This window comes from Euprymna scolopes, chromosome 15 (genome assembly GCF_053919585.1).
Source record: "Euprymna scolopes isolate OS-2025 chromosome 15, ASM5391958v1, whole genome shotgun sequence".
Lineage (NCBI taxonomy): Eukaryota > Metazoa > Mollusca > Cephalopoda > Sepiida > Sepiolidae > Euprymna > Euprymna scolopes.
In genome coordinates, this window is record NC_136496.1 from 126,797,822 (window position 1) to 126,818,932 (window position 21,111).

General features: G+C 34.1%; 1 protein-coding gene across 1 annotated transcript in view; it reads right to left on the reverse strand.

Moving 5' to 3' along the window:
* LOC145294123 (14-3-3 protein zeta/delta-like) overlaps nt 1-21,111 on the reverse strand; it is a 177,704-nt gene that overhangs the window by 71,544 nt on the left and 85,049 nt on the right. The window contains exon 2 of the mRNA XM_080141227.1: nt 14,129-14,252. Coding sequence (XP_079997353.1) covers nt 14,129-14,252 — 124 coding nt within the window. The remainder of the gene's footprint in view (nt 1-14,128; nt 14,253-21,111) is intronic.

Consider the following 21,111-nt stretch of genomic DNA (forward strand, 5'->3'; position numbering starts at 1 on the left):
TGCCTCGACTCTAAAGATGGGTTGTCTGAAAATTTCAAATAAATTGGTAACGTAGAAATATGGTTTTATTCGTTTGGAACGAACCAAATTTACATTTTTATATATATAGATATGGGTTGATTTGTGGGGACGTGTATCCGGTTGGAGTCCACGGGTTTTGGGGTTCCCAATCGTACAGTCTTATTATTGTTATTATTGATATTGGTGGTGTCATTAGTATTATCAATATTACAAGAATTATTATTATTAGGATTATTAGTGGGATTAATATTAGTTTTGATATAATAACAGTCATGATGTATGTTACCCAAGTGTGTACATGGATGTCTGGATTTGAGATTCCACGTATGGATATTACTACGTATGTAGGTATGGATGTAAACATGTCATAACTGTATATGACCATTATATGTCTATGTATGTGTGTATGTGTGTGTATATATGCGCAGGTGTAGCAAGGTGTAGGTATTTATACGTATATTAATATATATATGTATACATGTGGAGTTTTGATAACTTTCGAGGTTTTATTTTTATTTTGTTTGTTTATTGGTTTTGTTTTGTTTTGCTTTGTTTTGTTTTATTTATTTGTTTTATTTACCTTATTTTAATTTTAATTTTAATCTTGCGTAGTTATAGTTGTGCGAGTAAAATAAAACGAACAGCATATATTCGCTTCTGAACATCTGTATTAACGTGTGTGTTTATGTCTGTGTGTGTGTGTGTGCGTGTGTGTGTATACATGTATGTGTGTGGATGGGTGTAGATTAAAAGACACCGGTCAGTACTCAGTGACCATACGAAATGTTTTTAATTTACGGACTGCAAGACAAAAATACTAAATTCTCAAGTACCTTATGCCATAAAAACCAAAAGATGGGATAGATAAAAAGAAAGGGAAATAAAAAAGATGTTTATTATCTTCAAAAACCTCACTTGTCCCCCCCCCCCGCTTATAACTCCCACCCAGGTTACATTCTAACTTTGTAAATGAAATAAGAAAATGTTTTTGCTTGAAATATCAGTTCTCGATGGTAATTCTTGGCCTGAAGACGTAATCCCCCAACGCGGGTGATTACAGAAACATGTATACACATATGTAGCCATTAATGTTTGTATAAATAAATTTCACTCATTAAGCACTCTTTGGTAGACACATGTTTCATTGGATGTACTTCTAGGAAACTAAACTCTACTGGCTATATATATATATATATATATATATATATATATATATATATATATATACATACACACACACACACACATAATGATGGCAGATCAATTATTACATGTTTCCAGCATTTCAGACCTACACGCATCACAACTTTTCCATCGTCACAGGACCATTTTTTTCATAGACAAATGGCTGAGGGAGTATCTATACACAGATGATGTTACAGAGTTTTAGCTTTGTATGACAGCTAAACCTCTCTCGGTTCGAAATGTTGACATCCAGCAACAAGCAAAAGCAAGATAGCCAGCAACAAGTTAAACTGCAGACTAGCTTAATGCGGGTACTGGTCTCCCGCTTTATGTTTTTTTTTTTTTAAATCAAAGATTTGCTTCTCCTAGAGGGGTTGCCTTCACCACGGCTTACGGGAGCCCTCTCCACCCCACATACACATGGAAATAAACACAAGCATATATACAGATGTACGCCAACATACTATGCATGTGCACACACATGCAACCATAATCACGTAGAGGCATACATATGCCTATACATACGTGCACACACATATACATGTAAAATACACATGAAGGAACATTCCAAAAGTCATACATAGTAAGTGATCAGCGGCTGGACCGTTTTTGTCCCTTTTCCTTCCTGATCTTTTTCCTCCTTCCTTTTTGTTTTTTTTTTAAGTAAAGTTTGTTTTAGACTCATGCTTCTGCAGTACATGATAATGATGATGATGATGATGTTGACGAATTCACACATAATTTTTCATATAAATCAGCGTACGAATCGACGAGAAACAACAATCCAATTCATATGAATTAAAGACGTACATATACATATATATATATATATATATATATATATACGTATGTATTGGTCTGATAAAGTAAAAAGTTTCTTTTAGGAAAAAAAAAAAAAAGGTTTTACTTGTTTTTTTTATATCAAAAACCTATAAATAGCAAAAATTCAAATTATCGGATATTCTTTGCTAATCTGATGTGCCTCAGAGGTTGTTAGCAGAAAATAATCATCAGACTCTTATGTAGATTGTATGATTGTGTTATTGATTGGGGGAAGGGCAGATGCAATAATGAATTTCCAGTCGTTAAACTCCATCAGAACAAGATAGCTGAGTGATTAGTTAGATCCAGAGTTTCAAAGTCGGAGTTGAGAGCATAAGAAAGAATCCGAGTTGAATTTTTAAATCTCTGAAGAATCAACACACTTTGTGAATATTGGAAGACTTGAAAATAATGAGTTGAAGTCGAATATTTTAGAATTCTAGAAATTGGAGTATGAGTTTTGCGAATCGCCAAATCAGATTTTATCGCCTCCGACTCTGTGTTGAATCATGTCATAGGAGATATTTGAAGTTAAAAATTTGTGCAAATCTTAGTGAAGTGAATCAAAAACACATGCAAGGTTGAGAGAAATAGGCGTCTGGGAGGATCACCTCTTTGTATGCGGCTGGTCAAAATCTGAAGCAATTCCTCGTTAATGGAATGGAGATTGAATAAAGTAAATTAAAGTCTGGTTTCAATGAAAAGTGTTGCTGAATCTTTCTTTTTGAATAGTTGATTTGTGATGTCGTTCACCCAAGGTCAGTTGAGCTCATTGTAATGAATTAACAGTTCTGAATGAGGACTGATCAATCATAAAGGTCCATTGTCAACGTTGTTCACAAAGGAACAAAAAAGGAAACTGAAATGGGATTATTGGTCAAGATGTGGCATGGACTAGGACAAAGAAGGTAGGTCCCACACTGTCAACTAAGCTCCAACTCCTGTCCCATTGCTGCAACGTTGTATCCCTGTGCCCGTTTTACAAGTATTTTAATGGAAAGTTCTCAGATGAATTCATTGCACTTCTCAACATATATATTTCTGAGAAACCCGTTTAGCAACAAAATCACACCCCTTCACTATTGAGGTTCCTAAATCCCAAAAAGCCTTCTACTCTAATAGTTTCTTCTCTCACAACAGCTAGACTTTGGAATTCCCTTCCTGTTACCTGCTTCCCTGACTCACAATGGGCTGAGAGAGTGAAATATTGGAAATAAGTCAATATCTCAGGTAAAAATAATCCCCTGATGATGGTTGAATGCTCGTTGGAATCATATTATTGAGCTTATTACAGCGCTAAAAAATTTTTTTCCAGAATTAAAATTTTTGAAGGGTCTTGGTTGAAATAATCATATTTGGACAGGCGTTGGCCAGAAACATGTTTGGGGCAATATTTGGCTTAAAATGATCCCCTGATAATGGTTGAGGGCTCATTGGAAGTGCATTACATAACAGAAAGAAATGACTTGTTCAATGTACTTATTAATGATAGATTTCTGGGTTTTGAGGATGAAGGCCAAAACAAAATCTAGGTAGTAGGCAGAGTCTAGAAATAAGTAATATGTTATTGTGCCGATACACAAGCTTGAAAATTGTCAACTTTATTTCCAAATTCTTAACGTTACTATCTGACTTTAGAAAATAAACCATGTTCAACTATTAAGACAACAAAAAAAAAAACATCACATCATCACCTCAGCAACAGTTTCTCAAACAGCGTCATAATTGCTCAGAGACTGGGTAGGCTTTCTTGCAGTAGCGTGTACAATGACCATACTCACTGCAATGTTTGCAGAATAACTGAGCTTGCAGTCAAATGTTTACTTTAGGATCTGAACCTAACCACAATTGGTTTATCACGTTTTCCAAATTGTCAGCTTGAGAATTTTGTTATTGGCCTCCAAACCAGATTCGTCAAAACACTTCAACCCACAACCATCATTCATGTCAATGAGTTCCCAAGAGAGAGTGGGCAGGTAGTTTGTGTAGAATTGATGGAACACTAATCCACATCAAATCCACTGACTGAGGTGATTTCTTCTTCGATTGGGTAGGGAAACTTTCTAAATAGGTAAAGCAGGAGTGCAAATGTGGAAAAAAAAAAAAAAAAAAAGTGTAGTGCACTGACAATATATTCAATGTGTGTTGTATGATGATGCAACGTGTGGTCTGGTATTATCATGCAATATGTGGTAGTTTAATGCATACAATCATAGCTAGAAATAATTTTTATTAAATAACATAAAATAGAGTTGGTTAATTTGTGGGTAAATCTGACAGAATTTTTGGATTTCCAAAGTCAAAAACCTTTTCTCATGTGAAATTTCAGCATCAAAACTTAATTTGATCTCAAAATATAAAAAACAAATGTTAAACCGGAAATGGACGCTCCAGAAATGGTCTGCATTAGATATGAGAGAATTGGCTTCTGTGTAAAATTCATTTTTCTTGACTTGCCACAGGTCAGATTTCACCATATATAGATTTTCTAAGACATAGACCTATATTTTCAAAAAATATACACAAGGGAAAATTTGGCTTGGGGCATTTTGAAATTGTTACTGTTTTGTGCCAAATTTCAGGTGAAAAAAAAAAAAAAAAAAAAGGTGAATTTTAAGGATTTTTTAATGAAAAATCGGCAAAATTTTTTATCGAAAATCTAGATTTTTTTTGCACCTGAGAGCAGTAAGATATATTTTATTAAATTCAGCAAACTTGGGAGCATTTCTGGTTTATTGTGAAAAAAATTAGGTTTATTGGACAGATTTTTGTCAATTTTTAAGCCTTTCAGCGATTTGGTGGTAAAATACAGTTCCCATGAAACAAGTGAGATAATGTTATCGCGAAATTGAAAAATTGGCAATCTTCAAACGCCCACTATGTTTTTTTTTGGAATTGATCATTTCAGTTGATTTTTTTTTTTGTGATTAAACTGGATTTTTTCTCTAGTTTCTGAAACACTAAGAGCCATTGGTGCCTAAGAAGAGTTCATTTTTGGTAATTTCCATGCTCCAACCTACTGTGACTGTAGTGATATGCAGAAGTTTAAATGTAATGTAAACCAACATCTTGCTCATCTCCCCTAAACATAGTTCCAAATAATAGCCCTTTATGTGTAAGTGGTAATGTACCTTGTTTTGGAGTGAACATAGAGAAAAAAAAAGAAAGAAAAAAATGGTTAGTTTATGGTCACTTTTAGCAGTGGTAATGAGTTTTACAACAGTTTGTGACAGTTGGGAAGGATTTGTGAACAGTCTTGAGTTTGTGATGGTTGATGACTGATAGTTGGAAGACAAATTGTTGAAATGAACTAACAAACACGGCTTTAGCAGAAGACAAAGATGTGGATGTTAATGTTCAGGCAGTTGTTTTCCCATGATAGTGTCACACATGCACTCAGAATGCAATTGATATTTGCAAAATATGTCAGTTTGTGTTTTGTTGTTAGTGCACCCTTTTGACAGTTACCAATGTGTGAGAGATGACGACACTCCCTAGAAGAGAAGACCATAGAAGCAATGGTGATCACGTGGTTATCGCAAATGAGTTCTGCATTCTGAATAACATTTGGAGTTGGTCACCTCTTCTTTTGGATTGACGACTTCTCTGAAGAATTTGTTTCAGTCGAGTTAAAGAGCATGACAGAACCAGCAAAGTCATCTCACGAGAAACGTTTGCTAAAGGGGAGATAATCAGCACCACATCCAGACTACCACATTCAAAAAAAAAAACTGCTGCCAGTAAACTTAGAGGATGCAACACAAACAGTAATGATCAAAGATTTCCAGTCTTCAAAGATCTGCCGCTCAAGTCAGCCAAGACTCACACCAATGGAGATGGATGGTGTGAACAAGAACTTGATAAACTCAGATCTTCGTAGTTTCATGAATATACAAGCTTTCTGCTGAGAAAAGGCTCAGTAGTCATCTTCAATCACAGTTTGCAAAAAATGTTGTTGCAAAAATAAAATTCAAAGAATTATGATTAGCTTTAATTAATTTTCCATGGAATTTGAAAGTTACTTATACAAATGTTTTCTTTTGTGAGCATAATATTTGGTTTGGTTTAGTTTGGTTTGTTTTTAACAACATATCGATCCTGTTAGGCCATTTAATGTGAAATTTATTGTAGATTATTATTTGCACTAGTATAGAGTTGTATATTTTTTTCTTTTTAAACGTAGTAGTAAAAATTCACAAGATGTTAGTGAAGAGATTTTTGTGTTTTTCCAATTTTCTTGTAAAGTTTTGTGACTTTCAGAAAATTGAATATATTTTGTCTACATGAATTTTGTTAAACAGATTCTTCATATTGTTGATTTGGTAGAATTTTTGATGGGTTTCTTGGAGATCTTTACAGGCAATGACTAGGTGCTCAACAATGAAGGGTGACTGGTACAGTGTACACGGAGGTTCTTTTTCTTCCAGGAGACATGATTCAAGTGATTAATATTTGAATGAGTTAAGAGAGTAATAATTCTATTAATCTAAACAGGCTCCTTGCCTGGATCAATGTAACTCTCTCCAGACATCCCCGTCTTACATCAGCTGCCTTAGATCTTCAGGATCACAGCTTACATCATGTGTAATTTGCTGGATGCATGTGGATCTAGGTTGTCCTATGCTTATGCGCCTGTGCCGTGGAGTCCACAAGATTTCTCACCAGCTCTTGCTTGCTCCTCTGGCAGTGTCCACTAAATCGTAGACGTTGTTCTCTGATCCTAGTAGATATGGTAGGTAGGTTGCCATAAAGTTGCTGCTTCATGAGATGATCTTGCCAAGATATATTTAACACTGTTTATAGCATATAGATGTATGTGCCATCCAGCTTTCTTTCCAATCTTTTGGTGAATGTCCAGGTTGTAGTACTATAAACAAGGATAGACTCCACCACTGAAGAACTTCCTTTTCAGTTTGTCAGTTAGCTTTGAAGTCCATACTGACTGCAGCTTATCTAATGCAGCCCATACTTTTGAGATGCAAATTTTGATATTTCATATGCTATGTTGCTATGGCAGGAAGACTGATGAAGAACCTGAGCTGGCTAACAGGTTTCTGGTGATGTCATGGGGAGCAGAATGACAATGGTAAGCCTTGGCGGAAGAACTAAAGAACCAGTCAATGACAAGGCATAAAAAACACTGAGCGGAAGAATCAATCATTGATCAGCGGTCAGGATCAACCAGTCTAATTAAGAAACTATTGTGTTTCACTTGTAGACGTAGCTCACACAAGTGATATTATCCAAGCTATCAAAAGATTCAGTGTGACTTGAAAACAAACCAAAATTCCATTCCGCATCGACTGTTGCATGGATAACCAAGAGTATTAAGGTTTGTTTCGTAGGATCTGAAAATGTTCACAAAACTGAGCTGTTTATTAGAATGTGAGATTAGGAAGTATTTATAATGTATTAAACAATACATTGTAAACATAAATATGTGTTAATGTATTTAAAAAATACATTATAAACATCTATAATATAAAACCGAAAATGTGTGTTTGTGTGTGCGCTTTTTTTGTATGTCCGGTAAAGGCTTTTTTTGGGGGTAGGGCGCTCGGGGGGAGGGGTTATCACATCTTAGAACATTTTATATACTCCCTAGATTATAATATCTGATTTACAAAAGGAGGTTGTCTATCTTTTATTTGAGTGACTTTTATTTTAGAAAATTCCCGCTATTTTGTCTTCTTGCGTGTTTGTTTGTGTTTTTCCTATAAATAAAGCAAAAGTATTCCAAAAAGTTGCGTTTCCCCGACACTCTTGCCAGGGACGTCCAGAAAGCTATAAGCTTTGATCAATGTGGGGAAAACCCGTCATATCAAACAACTGTTATTCATTTGGACACCCCCCTTTTTATGGGGGAGCTGGTTTTCCCCAACATCTTGGGGGAAACAAACAAATATGCAGAAACTGGCTTGCAGCCAAAGTTAAGTGTGGGATTTCATTCTCCTATGGCATGATGTTTGATTTTGTTAAATTTACGCACCTGTGTGAACTCATTCACACCATACTCTCATATCTTAAAAAAAAAAAATTTAAGAACCCTTTATACAACGGTCCTGGATATGACCTAAAACTATATCCGATGGTGAGGCCCCAGCTTGCGGGCCTTGGGGAGTGTGGAGCCACCCTTTAATTGCCATTGCTCCCAGGTCCACTGACCCGGAGTGGTAGTACCTGTTAGGGTCCCAACTATGGGTTAAATAGAATCTGACTTAAAAAACAAATATACGCCATTAAAAAAATCATTCCTCAAAATCACTAGATTCGGCATTAAATAACCTGAAAAAGGTTGATATGCCGTAAAACAAAAACAACCAACCAACCAACCAACCCATTCACTTAACTTTTTAATCATTTAATTTCAACGATTCTCACTTCTCTGCCCTCTTAGCGTCACGGTAAGATGTCACGTTTTCTTTCACTTTCTTTTCTTTTTCACTTCAAGGCTTCGGGTTTGAACCTACCTGCCTATTAAAATTTTTTTTTTTTTTTTTTCAAAACACCCTGGTAACGCTGGGCACCCTCACTAGTCTAATATATAAAAGGCAAAATGGGCATGCGCGTTTGTGCATGTCGACGAAAGGTTTTTGTGTCGGAGTTCTCATGTCAGATTACGAGAGAAGTTTTCGCATACTTCCTAGATCATAATATCTCAGATTCGCAAACGGACATGATCTCTATCTTTTTTTGATTGAGTTTTAAAAAATTCCCTCCGTGCCATCGTTTCCAGTGTTTGTCATTTTCATATATATAAAGCAAGACTAATCGAACACAACTGCCAACTCCCGGCCGGGTAATATCTGTTCTGTAATTTTCATTTACTATTTATTTAGATGCTGCCAGAGTGCCCTCTTTTTTGGCCTAGCTGCTTTTCCCACACATTTAAAACGACCTTTGTAGGAGGTTTAAAAGCAACGCCATTTCTGCAAGTCATCTTTTTGATTGACTACGTTTAATTTGAACGCTTTACAATTCCGGTTGCGTCATGGCGTAGCGGTAAGACGTCAGGTTTTCTTTCACTTTCCTTTGCACCTTCATGTTGCGGATTCAAACCTGCCTTCCTACTACTACCTTTTTGACACCTCCAAACACCCAGGCAACACCGGGCACCTAGGTTAGTTATAAATAATTGTTAATCTATTAAAAATACATTATAAACTTTATAAATATTTTTTAATGTATTTAAAAAATACATTATAAACATTTGCTAATCTATTAAAAAACTACATTAAAAATATGTTTTAATGTATTAAAAAAAATACATTGTAAACATTTGCTAATCTATTAAAAAACTATATTAAAAATATGTTTTAATGTATTAAAAAAATACATTTGCTAATCTATTAAAAAACTACATTAAAAATATGTTTTAATGTATTAAAAAAAAATACATTGTAAACATTTTGATGAGCAAAAATAAAAAAAAACAAACAATTCCAGTGTGGTTAGATTGCGCAATGCACAATGGATAGTTAGCAAAATTCTTTTTCCTGTCATTTTTCAACTGTTAAGGTTTAACCTGTGAAAGCAGGTGATGTCAACAATGATGAAAAGAATAAAAAGTCTTATTGGATTTTTGTTATTAAAAGACAAAATCTATTTCTAAACAAAAAATAAAAGAAACTATTTGTTCTTAATCAAAAAAGATATAAATACTCAGGTATTTTCATAATATGATTAAGATTTCTTTGGTTTTCTTCTTTTGACGAAATAGCAAAGACAGAAAAAGTACAAAAAAAGTAAAACTTATTTAGTTTATAATCGAAAACATCAAACCATACTAGCTGAGGTAAGAGTGTCATTTAAAAAAATATGACTCCCATATTGGTTAAAGATTCCTCCCCCCACTCCACATAGACACCTAAAAAAACTTTGGATATTTTTTTCTTTTAAATATATATCGGACCAATTTCCACTGGCTCCTTGAGTGACTGACGTTGATACAAAAGCTGGATATGTACTTTTTCCATTTTTACCTAATTTCTATTGCTTTTATAGCTAGTACAAAGAAACCGATTTTTTTAAATTATGTGGAAAAAAAAGTAATTAGTTATTGGATGAGAGAGTAAGTAACTATGATGAATGCATTTGTGTATTGTTTTCATTGGCAACAAACATAAGAAAAATGTTTTAAAACAAAAATTTGCTTTGAACTAATACCGAATAATTTTTTATGTCTTATTTTTTTGATAAAGAAAGGGAGGGGGCATCTATGATGAAAAAGTTCTGTAATATTTTTTATGTTAATTTCTTTAAATAGATAAAACATAAATATTCAATTAAAAGAAAAGTTTAAATTTACAGGCATATGGCATTGACATTATAAAAACTACTGCTATAGGTAATGCATACTCTGCCTATTCCTTTTTTTGTCAACCAATCATATGTTTCTATTTGCAGATGAACAAACTTCAAAAAGCACCATATATTTTAATAGTATAAAGATCATATTCTATTACTTGACACTTCCAATGAATTCTCAATCATCAGCAAACTGTGTAACTCCTTTGTGAAATATATGTGTGTGTGTCCTGTTTGGGAGAGAAATCAACACACGCTAAAAAAATTAGACCCATCATGGAACAACACCTGCTGTTTGATCACTGACTACTTGAAGCCAACCAACCTGAATAGCTCTTCACTGACATTACTCCTTGCAGATACAAGATAGAAAGTTGTCCACCGAGTAGAGATCACAAAAGCTACTAATAATGAACGCCATCTCCTTAATGGACATGAACACGCAGCTAAACAACTGAAGTCAGTTCCTTAGCCAAGTTGAACCTCTAACAACATCCCAGGAAGAGATCAGACGGCTAGATAATAACTCCCCTCCTAACATGGCAATTCTACTTCTGAGGTCCTCCTAGCACAAAAATATCCTGGGTTTAGTGGAAAACAGTCAACTGCATGAGAATGCGGATGGGTCGATGAGAAGTTGTTATGACTGAATAGAGCAACAAAACTGACCAAACGACCTGTGAATGCGAACAGAAAAGAACCATACGCTGCAACACTGCTTTGTCTGCCCTCTACTGCCCAACCGATGTAGCTTGGAAGATCTTGCAGAATGTAAGAATAATGCAAAAGACTGCATGAAAACTGAAAATTTGTGCGAACACATGCTTTAAAGGCACACAAAGAAGATCAATGAATAATGGTGTCTTAAGTTTTATAGAGAAAAGTCTGAACTTTATGCAGAAATCTGACTTGTTTCGTAATAACACAAGAATTGTTTAAATTAAGTTATTCTAAATAAAATAATTACTTTCTTTGATAATACGTGTTTTCTTTTCTTTTTGTTTTGTAACGATAACACAAAAAGTGTTAAAACTAAATTATTTTTTAAAATAAATTTTTGGTTTTGTTTTTTGTGTCTAGACTTTGTGATTACGTTTATTTTTTTAATCTTGGTGAAATTATTTATAAGAAAAGGAAATCCATAATTAAACAACAGTCACTCGGATGTAATCGTGACACACAAAATAAATAACACTCACGCTATCATATTATTATATAGTATTGTTAAAAGTCATAAAATCCACACTCCTTTCCTACTACTAACCCTAAGTTCGGATGGCAATACAAAAAATAAAGCAATTACATGTGATTTTATGATTTTGCTGATCGGCCTTAGAATTAATAATAAAAATTACTTAACTGTTTAAAAAGTTATAATGTACCGAAATGAGATTAGTTTACATTATATTTATATGCACAACTGAATCCCTATTCTAAATTCTAAAATAACGTTTCAGCGTGCTCACACATAATCGCCTAAAAAAGTAGAATCTCATATGTTTTGGGTATTTTAAATGTAAATGAAAGTTTTTTTTATTTGAAGTTAGCAAACTTCTCAATGTTTGCTCTTCCAAAGTTTTCATAATCTTGTGAGATTTTCATCTATATTTTTGTGCCAAACTAAGCAAAATATAAGAAAACATGAAATATTTCAAAGGATGTGGTGATCAGACAAAACCAGCACCAGAAAAAAAAAATGCCAATCATGTTAAATCTTTGATATTAAAGTGCGAAAACTCTAATAGACACCATATGGCTATTAATCAAAAAGTTGTAAAAAGCTTTTTAAAATCTGTGATATTGAATAGGCAAGTGAACTCTAAAATATTTACTTTGCTTACAATAAAAACTAATAAAAACAAATTAAATTAGGTTTGGAGAGTCTAAGGATTTCCTTGCATCCAAAAAGGTGCCATAAAACTTTAATTATTTCAGAAAAAGCCTATGACAACCACCCCAATGTACAGTTGGCATCAACGAAATTTACCCCCCCCCCCGGCCAGAGCATTTAACACTTGGTTATAATCATCTTGGCCTTTTGTTCAAGATCAAAGTGTGGTATCTGTTCTTCAGATGCTGCACTTCAGTTTCTTGTTCTTTTTCGGTGGAGGAGAAATCCTTCACGACTGAGACAATTTTTATTTTTGTACCTTTTCTCCACGTTAAAAAACGACCCTGGTGTCTAACTCTGTCCCGTGGGGAGGCATAGTAAATAGGTATAATCATATGAATTCCCTCCAATGAGGGCACATAGACATTTTCGCAAATAGATGCTAAACAATGACAGAGGCAATAAGTAAGTGATAAATGACTAATAAAATAAATTAAACTCTTTGAATCAATGTTAAATCTATGAGATTTATAACCCATTCTGTGGCTCTTCTGAGTCTTATGCTGTAAAGGAAAGGAACAACTTCTAATAAAAAAAATAACAATTTGTGCTTGTTTCATTTTTTATTTTAAAATTTTAAAGAATCAGTTTGGAATCGGAAATTAGACTATAATTTTTCCAATTCTGATTCCCGATTACTCATCCCAACAGTCAACACTAGTGAATACACTCCTTCCAATACCTTACAATTTGCTATTTCATGCAACATCAATTTACAATTGTCCAAAAATGAGTTTGTGAACTTAGTTTTCTGACACAACTGTCAAATTTGACACTATTGTGTCTGTATGATTGCATTTAAAGTTAGCTTTCACCTCTTAAGCGTTGTTACCAACTTGTCAAACCCTTACTTTACTTGAACAGTATTTTCCTCCATCAAAAATTAATGTGTTATCAACACACAAAATTTAGATTTTTCCATAGTTTTAAAAATTTGCAACATTAGCTTCACCTGTGTTTGGTTGCTTTAACTAATAATCTAAGTGGGCTCAAATTTCGCACGTACCTTTTGAAGGTTAGTACTTTATAAAAATTATAAATTTCTTTTATTCGTGGTACCATCTACATGTCAGGTTCGGAACTTATTGACTGATGTGGTTATATATATTTCTCTTTGTCTGTCTGTCCCACTTTTTCTTAGAAACTACTAGTCTGATCTGGCTGAAATTTTGTATGCACTTTTTATAGTATACATTCGATGCACAGTTAAGGATAATCAGGATGAGTATTTAGTGCAAAATAAGTGTTTTTGCAAGATTTATTGGACACTTTAGATATTCCAAGATCAGGATTAAAAACTTACCATTACACTCCTTAACATCGATCTCAAAGTGTCAATAAGGATTAACGAATCCTTCTAGCAAAAAATAAGTCGGATTTTTTCCTAAATCCAGGAAAAACAGTTAAATGAAACCCGGGCATCCATAACAAACAGATAAATAAAATAATATTAGCTCTTGTAGAATCTATGATAGAGCACTGATGTTTTTTTTTATATAAAGATATGTGTGCGTGTGTGTGCTGGGCTAAATACTTATACTTTGATAATATTCAAATGGACAATTAACTAAAACGTCTTCATTATTGGTTTTTTTAACATTATTCATAACCCTTAGATATATCACTGTATTTATTTATGCATGATCTTTTTTGTTATATGTGTGGTTTTAAAGTAAATTTAAAATTTCATATATCTCCTTTTCGCTACTAACCATATATTTGGTGAATAATACTACTAAGATATATATATACATATATATTCCAGGTAGAAAGATATCCAAAAATTAGGAATAATTGAATTTCAACAAGGGTCGGTGATAGTGCTCAATCAATGAGGGCAAAGTATTTTTTTTATTATTATACCCACACAATGTCTAATAATCGTTCTCCAATACTACTCACCCTTTCTGTCTTCTCCCTGAGCAATTTCAGCAAGATACCGGTAATAATCACCCTTCATCTTCAAATAAAATACTTTGCTTTCTTCTCCGGATGCTTTGGGAATTAAATATTCTGCCAGAAGATTCTACAAAAGAAAAAAAAAAAAGAAAGGGAATCAATTAAAAAGGTAAAGAAATTTAAAAAAAAAAAAAAAAAAAAAAGAAAGAAAAAAGTATATACTGATGAAAAACAAAGTTTTTTTATTTGTTTTCTAAACAAAATGTTTTAGAATTTAATGTGAATGAAACAAAATATTTTAAACTCATGTGGCCTGTGGAAATTCCATGGTTAATGAAAAAAAAAAGAAAAAAAAAAGGATTTTAATTGTATCATCTTCTGAATGAACAAGTACAGAAGTTATGCCCATTTCTCACACTCACAACAAAATCAAAAAATATTATTTCAAGTCAATTCAACACAATAGATGCATCATTTTGTATACTGCTTTTGTATATGTGATATTTGTTGCAAAGTTTACCGATTTGCATATTGGCCTTACAAATTGAAATTTTATTAATTATAAGTTACTTTTTTATTTACTGATTGTTTTAATTTTAATATAAGAAATACAAGGGGCGTGCAATAAGTAATGTCCCTGGCTCACTTCCAGTTGTCTGATCTACCTGAAATTTTGCTTGTGCAATGATTTATATCTCTACAGGTTATGTGGCAAATTACAGCTCGGGACTAATTGTGGTTTCTGTTTTACAGGCGTTTGAACGGAGTCAGGTGTGAAATGGAGCCTGTTGAATGTCGATCAGTGATCCGGTTTTTGTATTTGAAAGAACGCACCCCACAGGAGACTTTTGATGAAATGAAAGAAACTTATGGTGATAATGCCCCATCATATGACCTTGTAAAACGCTGGCATTGTGAATTCAAACATGGCCAGAAGTCTGTGGAAACAGCTGCCAGACCTGGTCGCCCTTCCCCTTCTGCCATTGATGAGGCATCTGTCCGTCAAGTTGAGGCTGCCATTTTGGAAGATCGGCGCATTACTATTCGCCAAATAGCCCAAGATGTCAAAATTAGTACAGGGTCTGTGGAAACTATCATTCATGACCATTTGCATAAGGTGTTTGCCAGATGGATTCCCAGGTTGCTCACACCATTCCAGAAGCGAGAATGCGTCGAGTGCTCAAGGATGAATTTGGAGATGTGCCAAGAAGATGAGTCAAAGTTTTTCAAAAGACTGATTACACAGGATGAAACCTGGGTCCATCACTATGATCCAGAGACCAAAGCCCAGTCAATGCAGTGAAAGCACTTGGACTCCCCACCTCCAAAGAAGGCTAGGGTGCAGCCCTCCACTGGCAAGGTCATGCTCACAGTCTTCTGGGACCAGGACGGAATAGTGATGACAGATTTCCTGGCAAAGGGTACCACAATTACAGGAGCCTATTATGCTTCACTTTTGAGGAAATTAAGAGAAGCTATCAAAATCAAGAGGTGGGGCAAGATCAGCAAAGGTACCCTCCTCCTGCAGGACAACGCTCTGGTCCACAACTCGCATGTCGCCAGATCAGAAGCACGGGACGTGTGGTTATGAAATCCTTCTCCATCCTTCCTACTCTCCTGACCTTGTACCCTTTGACTTTCACCTCTTCCCAGTCATGAAGTTGTTTTTGAAAGGAAAGCATTTCCCAGATGATGCAGCCTTGATTTCTGAAGTCACGTTGTGGTTGGAGGACCAACCTGGGGTGTTCTACAAAAACGGTCTCCAGAGCTGCATCAAACGATGGGAGAATTGCATAACTCTGGTTGGTTCCTATGTAGAGAAAGAATAATAACTGTGCCAAGTTTCGTTGCTCTACTGCTATGGGAAGTGGGTCAAGGGCATTACTTATTGTACACCCCCTCATAGTTCTCCTTCACAATATTGTTTTATTTTCCAACCCAATATTTAGCATTTGTGCCCAAATGTTTCTTTAGAAAGACTTGATTTTCAACAAGTTGCGATCTATTTCTAAATTGCAAGTAAAAAGGCAAAGTGATTTCTCTACCTTACGATCACATTTAAAAAGATAAAAAATATTTTAGCATTGAAATTGCCCAAATGTTGGCAAACAGTTTGATTTAGTTTTTCTGTTTTCTGGCATTTTGGTTATTTAATGTTTGTGTATTGAAGACACAGTTGTTAGTTTTAGCTATGGACAATGTGAAGGAGTTTAGGCTGTATACTTTATACTTTCCCTTAGGAACAAAGTGTAGTGTCTGTTCTGATACTACACTTCACTTTTTCTGTCCTCAGTAAGTGGAGAGAGGAGAAATCCATCATGACAAAGACAATTTTAATTTCTGTTCCTATCCAGAGTGCCCCTTCTTGGGGAGCTAGATTTTCCCCACATTAAAAACCGACCATGTGTCTAACTCTGTCCTTGTGGGGAGGCAAATAAATAGGTACAATATTAGTATGTAACTGAATGCAATAAACCTGATAGGCAATTACAAAGTCTGTGTGAATATCCATTTGCACCAATTAAACACCTCTAAAAATACTTAAAAATGTTAAAACAGTTTAGTTTTTAATAGTAAAATCTTAATACATTTTGTTATACGGTTAAATATGAACCATTCATTTCAGCCATAGACACATTGTAATCAGACACTTGTAAATATTTCAGTAGGTAAAACGCATTTGAAGGAGTGATAGCCAATGGCTGATTTGTTGTAACAGTCATTATTCTGATTTCAGATTGAACTGGTGTCTTCCCTGTGTTGTGTAGCAGCAGGCTCATATTCAAAGATGACGGGAGTTCATATTGGGAAAAGACACATATGACGATGATGATGAAGAGGGAGACATTTATACAGATTGGGATGCTTCTTGGTTTCATATTAATGCGGACTGGGAGATATGATGCAACAGTTCTTATACACATATGGAGGGGAGGAGATACTCCATTATGATGGAGGATGGGACACATAATACTTGGAAAGGGTTACACAATGCTCGTTACAGGATAAAACACATTTACCTTTTTGTTGTAAGGAATGACGAGACGAACACTTACAAACATAAATGTGATTTCTTTATTCATCTGATCGGCCGGTCGATGACGTCATGAATTCAAACTTGGATCTACATGGTCTAATCTTCTACCCTTCGCTTCTAAGGGCTCTCCTCTCCAACTGACTATCTCTCATCAACTGTTGACTTTCAACTCTGATCAACTGACTGACAACTGACCCTAACTCCGAACCCTCAGATTCCTATATTGAGAAATCTTTGTTTATGACTTCAGAAGTGTGTTTTTCAAACGTGACTATTTTTCATGTGGCTTTACATATGTTTGTCCAAACACACTTTTGGCAAACAAAAGCATCCTCAATTCTAATCTAACCTATTTTTAAACAATATATTTTTGATTTGCATTGTCCATTCAACTCTTTTTCCGACATAAACAATATTTAACTATTTCTAATAGAATTAACAATATTTAACTATTTCTAATAGAATTAACAATATTTAACTATTTCTAATAGAATTAACAATATTTAACTATTTCTAATAGAATTAACAATATTTAACTATTTCTAATAGAATTAACAATATTTAACTATTTCTAATAGAATTAACAATATTTAACTATTTCTAATAGAATTAACAATATTTAACTATTTCTAATAGAATTAACAATATTTAACTATTTCTAATAGAATTAACAATATTTAACTATTTCTAATAGAATTAACAATATTTAACTATTTCTAATAGAATTAACAATATTTAACTATTTCTAATAGAATTAACAATATTTAACTATTTCTAATAGAATTAACAATAGACTGAATTTCTAACATTCCATCATTTATTATCTTTAACACTTGCTTACAGGGTTCGATTCTAACCTTATTCTAATATCATTTTCATTTATCTAGTATGTCTTCTTACATACATAAGGGGCAGCTCTTCATGTAACACCTGGTTTATATACCATATCTTAAACTATGGTGGCCCATGCACAATGGTTCAGAGCAAAATCATACAAAATTCCACCAGATCTATTGAATTCATTTTTTTTTTTTTTAACAAAGGAGTCCCCACTTATTAAGGCCTGGAAACCACTCGAGGATAAGGGTTAATGAGTGTATGATAGTCAATGGGACAATATCGTAGTAATCGCTAATAGTGGAAATTTGGTAAATTGGATTACTTAAGGGAACGGCTCGTCAAGAACTTGTTTATGTTGGACTTGAAGATGACAATATTGTAGTCAGCTGGTAAGCAAAGAGTTCCACAGGCGCACAGTTCTAAGAAAGAAACTTTTTTCATGGAATCTGTTAAAGTTTAGGCATAGTATGCACTAATAATCTGGAAAGGTATGAACTCCCTTCTAAACTATGGGTAAAGTAGAAACTCGTGTTCAATGAATTGTTTATAGCAGGTACTGTTTTGACAATTTCAACCCTCCAATCTTCTCTCTTGGGGTGCACCTGTTCTCCGCACGGTCATCTAGTCCTGGGGTTCAACAAGAAGTTCCACAAACCAACATGGCTACAGAAGCAACACACACCTGGATTTAATATAACACACACACACACTCACACCTACATGGCCCGCCCTTCATACATAAACTCTTTTATCTTCTTTACAAACAAGATTTTCTAAGCATTTGTCGTCATCCATAGTTTTAGATGTATTCTCTTACTGACACCTTCTCTTTTCTTTCTTTTATTTACACCACAACGAGAATGACTCAATAAAGTTGTTTGAAATATTAGAAATGGACTTTGTCTTCTTTTTCTAAGGAAGTTCTAATTCATTTCTAAAGAGACAATGGAACAATAGATGAATAGTGTTGATAGAAACATGGGAAGATACAAAGTATTAACTTAAACATAAATATATGCATAAACAAAAAAACTAATGCTTTTTTTTGCAATGTTTTTTAGTGAAAAAAAAAAACAAACAAACAAAAAAAAAACATTTATCATGGAAGCTTGGTGCTGGACTTCGTAACCTGGTGAGGGATGCCCTTTTCTCTTCCCTGCAGCCTCTTTCGCACGGAGGGGACGTTGCGGGCCTGTCTCTATGCTTTACCATTGTTTTCATGGCAAGTGCTCATCTGAGCTCCAGATTATGGTCTCCCTCTGTTTTGTCTTTCATGAAAAACACTCGTCTAGCTGAAACCACTATCAATAATTTCCCCCATTCTTTGTCTGTGTCTAAACCTAAATTCCATAAACAAAGCTTCTTTCTTAAAACTGCACACCTGTGGGGCTCTGTTCCGCTTTCCTGCCTTCCAACTTACTACAATATGGTTGTCTTCAAGTCCAACATAAACAAATTCTTGATGAGCCATCCCCTTAAGTAATCCAATTTACCAAATTTCCACTACTAACGATGACTATGACATGTTCCCCTTTATCACTGTACACTCATTAACTCTTATCCTCAAGTGACCTCAAGGCCTTGATAAGTGGTGCAAAATATGGAAGAAATAAACATGGACTTGCAAGAAATAGGGAGACCTGGCCGGAGATAGGTTAGTTTGAAATCAATTTGAAAAGCCATTCAATGCATGCCAGCATGCAAAACGAACATTAAACGATAATAGCTTATGCGTTTTAGATTATTTTCCGCATCATGTTTAGCATTTTTAATATTTCAGTTCTTGTACTCTTTGGCCTTTTTTCAGATGTCATTAATTTTCTGAGAATTTCAATCCAAACATTTTCATTCCCTAAGAGTAAATTGCCCTCATTTGTGCTTCATGTCTTTTAGTGCAATAACAATTAAGAGACCAATAATTGTTATAAACGGTGACCCCAATCTAATTCAAGAAATAATCTTTCATAATAAGATCATGCTTTATTGTAAATTAGGTTTACAAATGTGATTGCAATCAATTACAACGTAAAATAGTTTGACAGAATTAGGCAATCTTCATTTGTATGCAACAAATGTCAACAGCATATTTAATAATAAACTAGCGTGACGAATATCTCGGGGGTGGAGGGTTGAGGAATGAAAAAAACTCCTGCTCACAGTCACAAACCTCATCTAAGTAATTATAAGGAGTGTTGTTTTAAGGGTAATTAACAGTTTATTTTATCTGTGTTTATTCAATTTATTTTTTATTTATAATATCAAAATTTTGTTTTAATTGATACACTTAATGCTGAAACTCATAAAAAAGTGCATATCTTTTCTAAGCATTATTCTAGTGTTATCAAACTTTATCCATTATGCTATCGGTTCTTGCATAGTAAAATTCAGTAGTAAGTTACATTCTGAAGGTTGAAGATTCGATCCTACCTAGAAAGTGGAACTATTAAACCTGACATAGCGGTATGGGACAAGGAGAAAGAAACAACCTTAGAAGTTAGTGTCCCCCAATGATACAGAATTAAACAGAGCTGAGAGTGAAAAAGATAACGAAATACCAAGGTTTTATGTCCAAAATGAAAAGAAACTGGAATCTTAAGATTTCCATCATTCCAGAAATTATAGGAGCAACCAAACACACAAAAATAGAATTTTCAAAAATATTTGGCAAATATACCCAGTGAACCAAGTGCAAGAGAAATAGAAATAATTGCATTTAAAGGGACGGTTAGAATCTTTAAAAAGATTTCTGGGTTGGTATGTATGGAATAACAGGGGATTGTCTAGCATCCAGCTATCTCCAGCTAGAACAAAAAAAAAGAAAAGAAAAAGGAAAAAGCTAGTTCATCATAGGAACTGAACTCAGAACCTAAAAGCAAACAGTCTGCCTATAAAAATTATTGAGAGTGTGAGAGGGAGAAAGGCAGAGAAAAAGAAAGCAATTAAGTGATTAGTTCATGTTTCAGATTGGAAATTTCTGATAATCAATATCAATAAAATTATAAGAAATCTTGATATTCGTGTGTATTTCTCACCTCAATATAAATTTAATAATTACTTATGTAACTTTGATAAAAACTAAATCTTTCAGACCTTATACTTACCTGGTGCC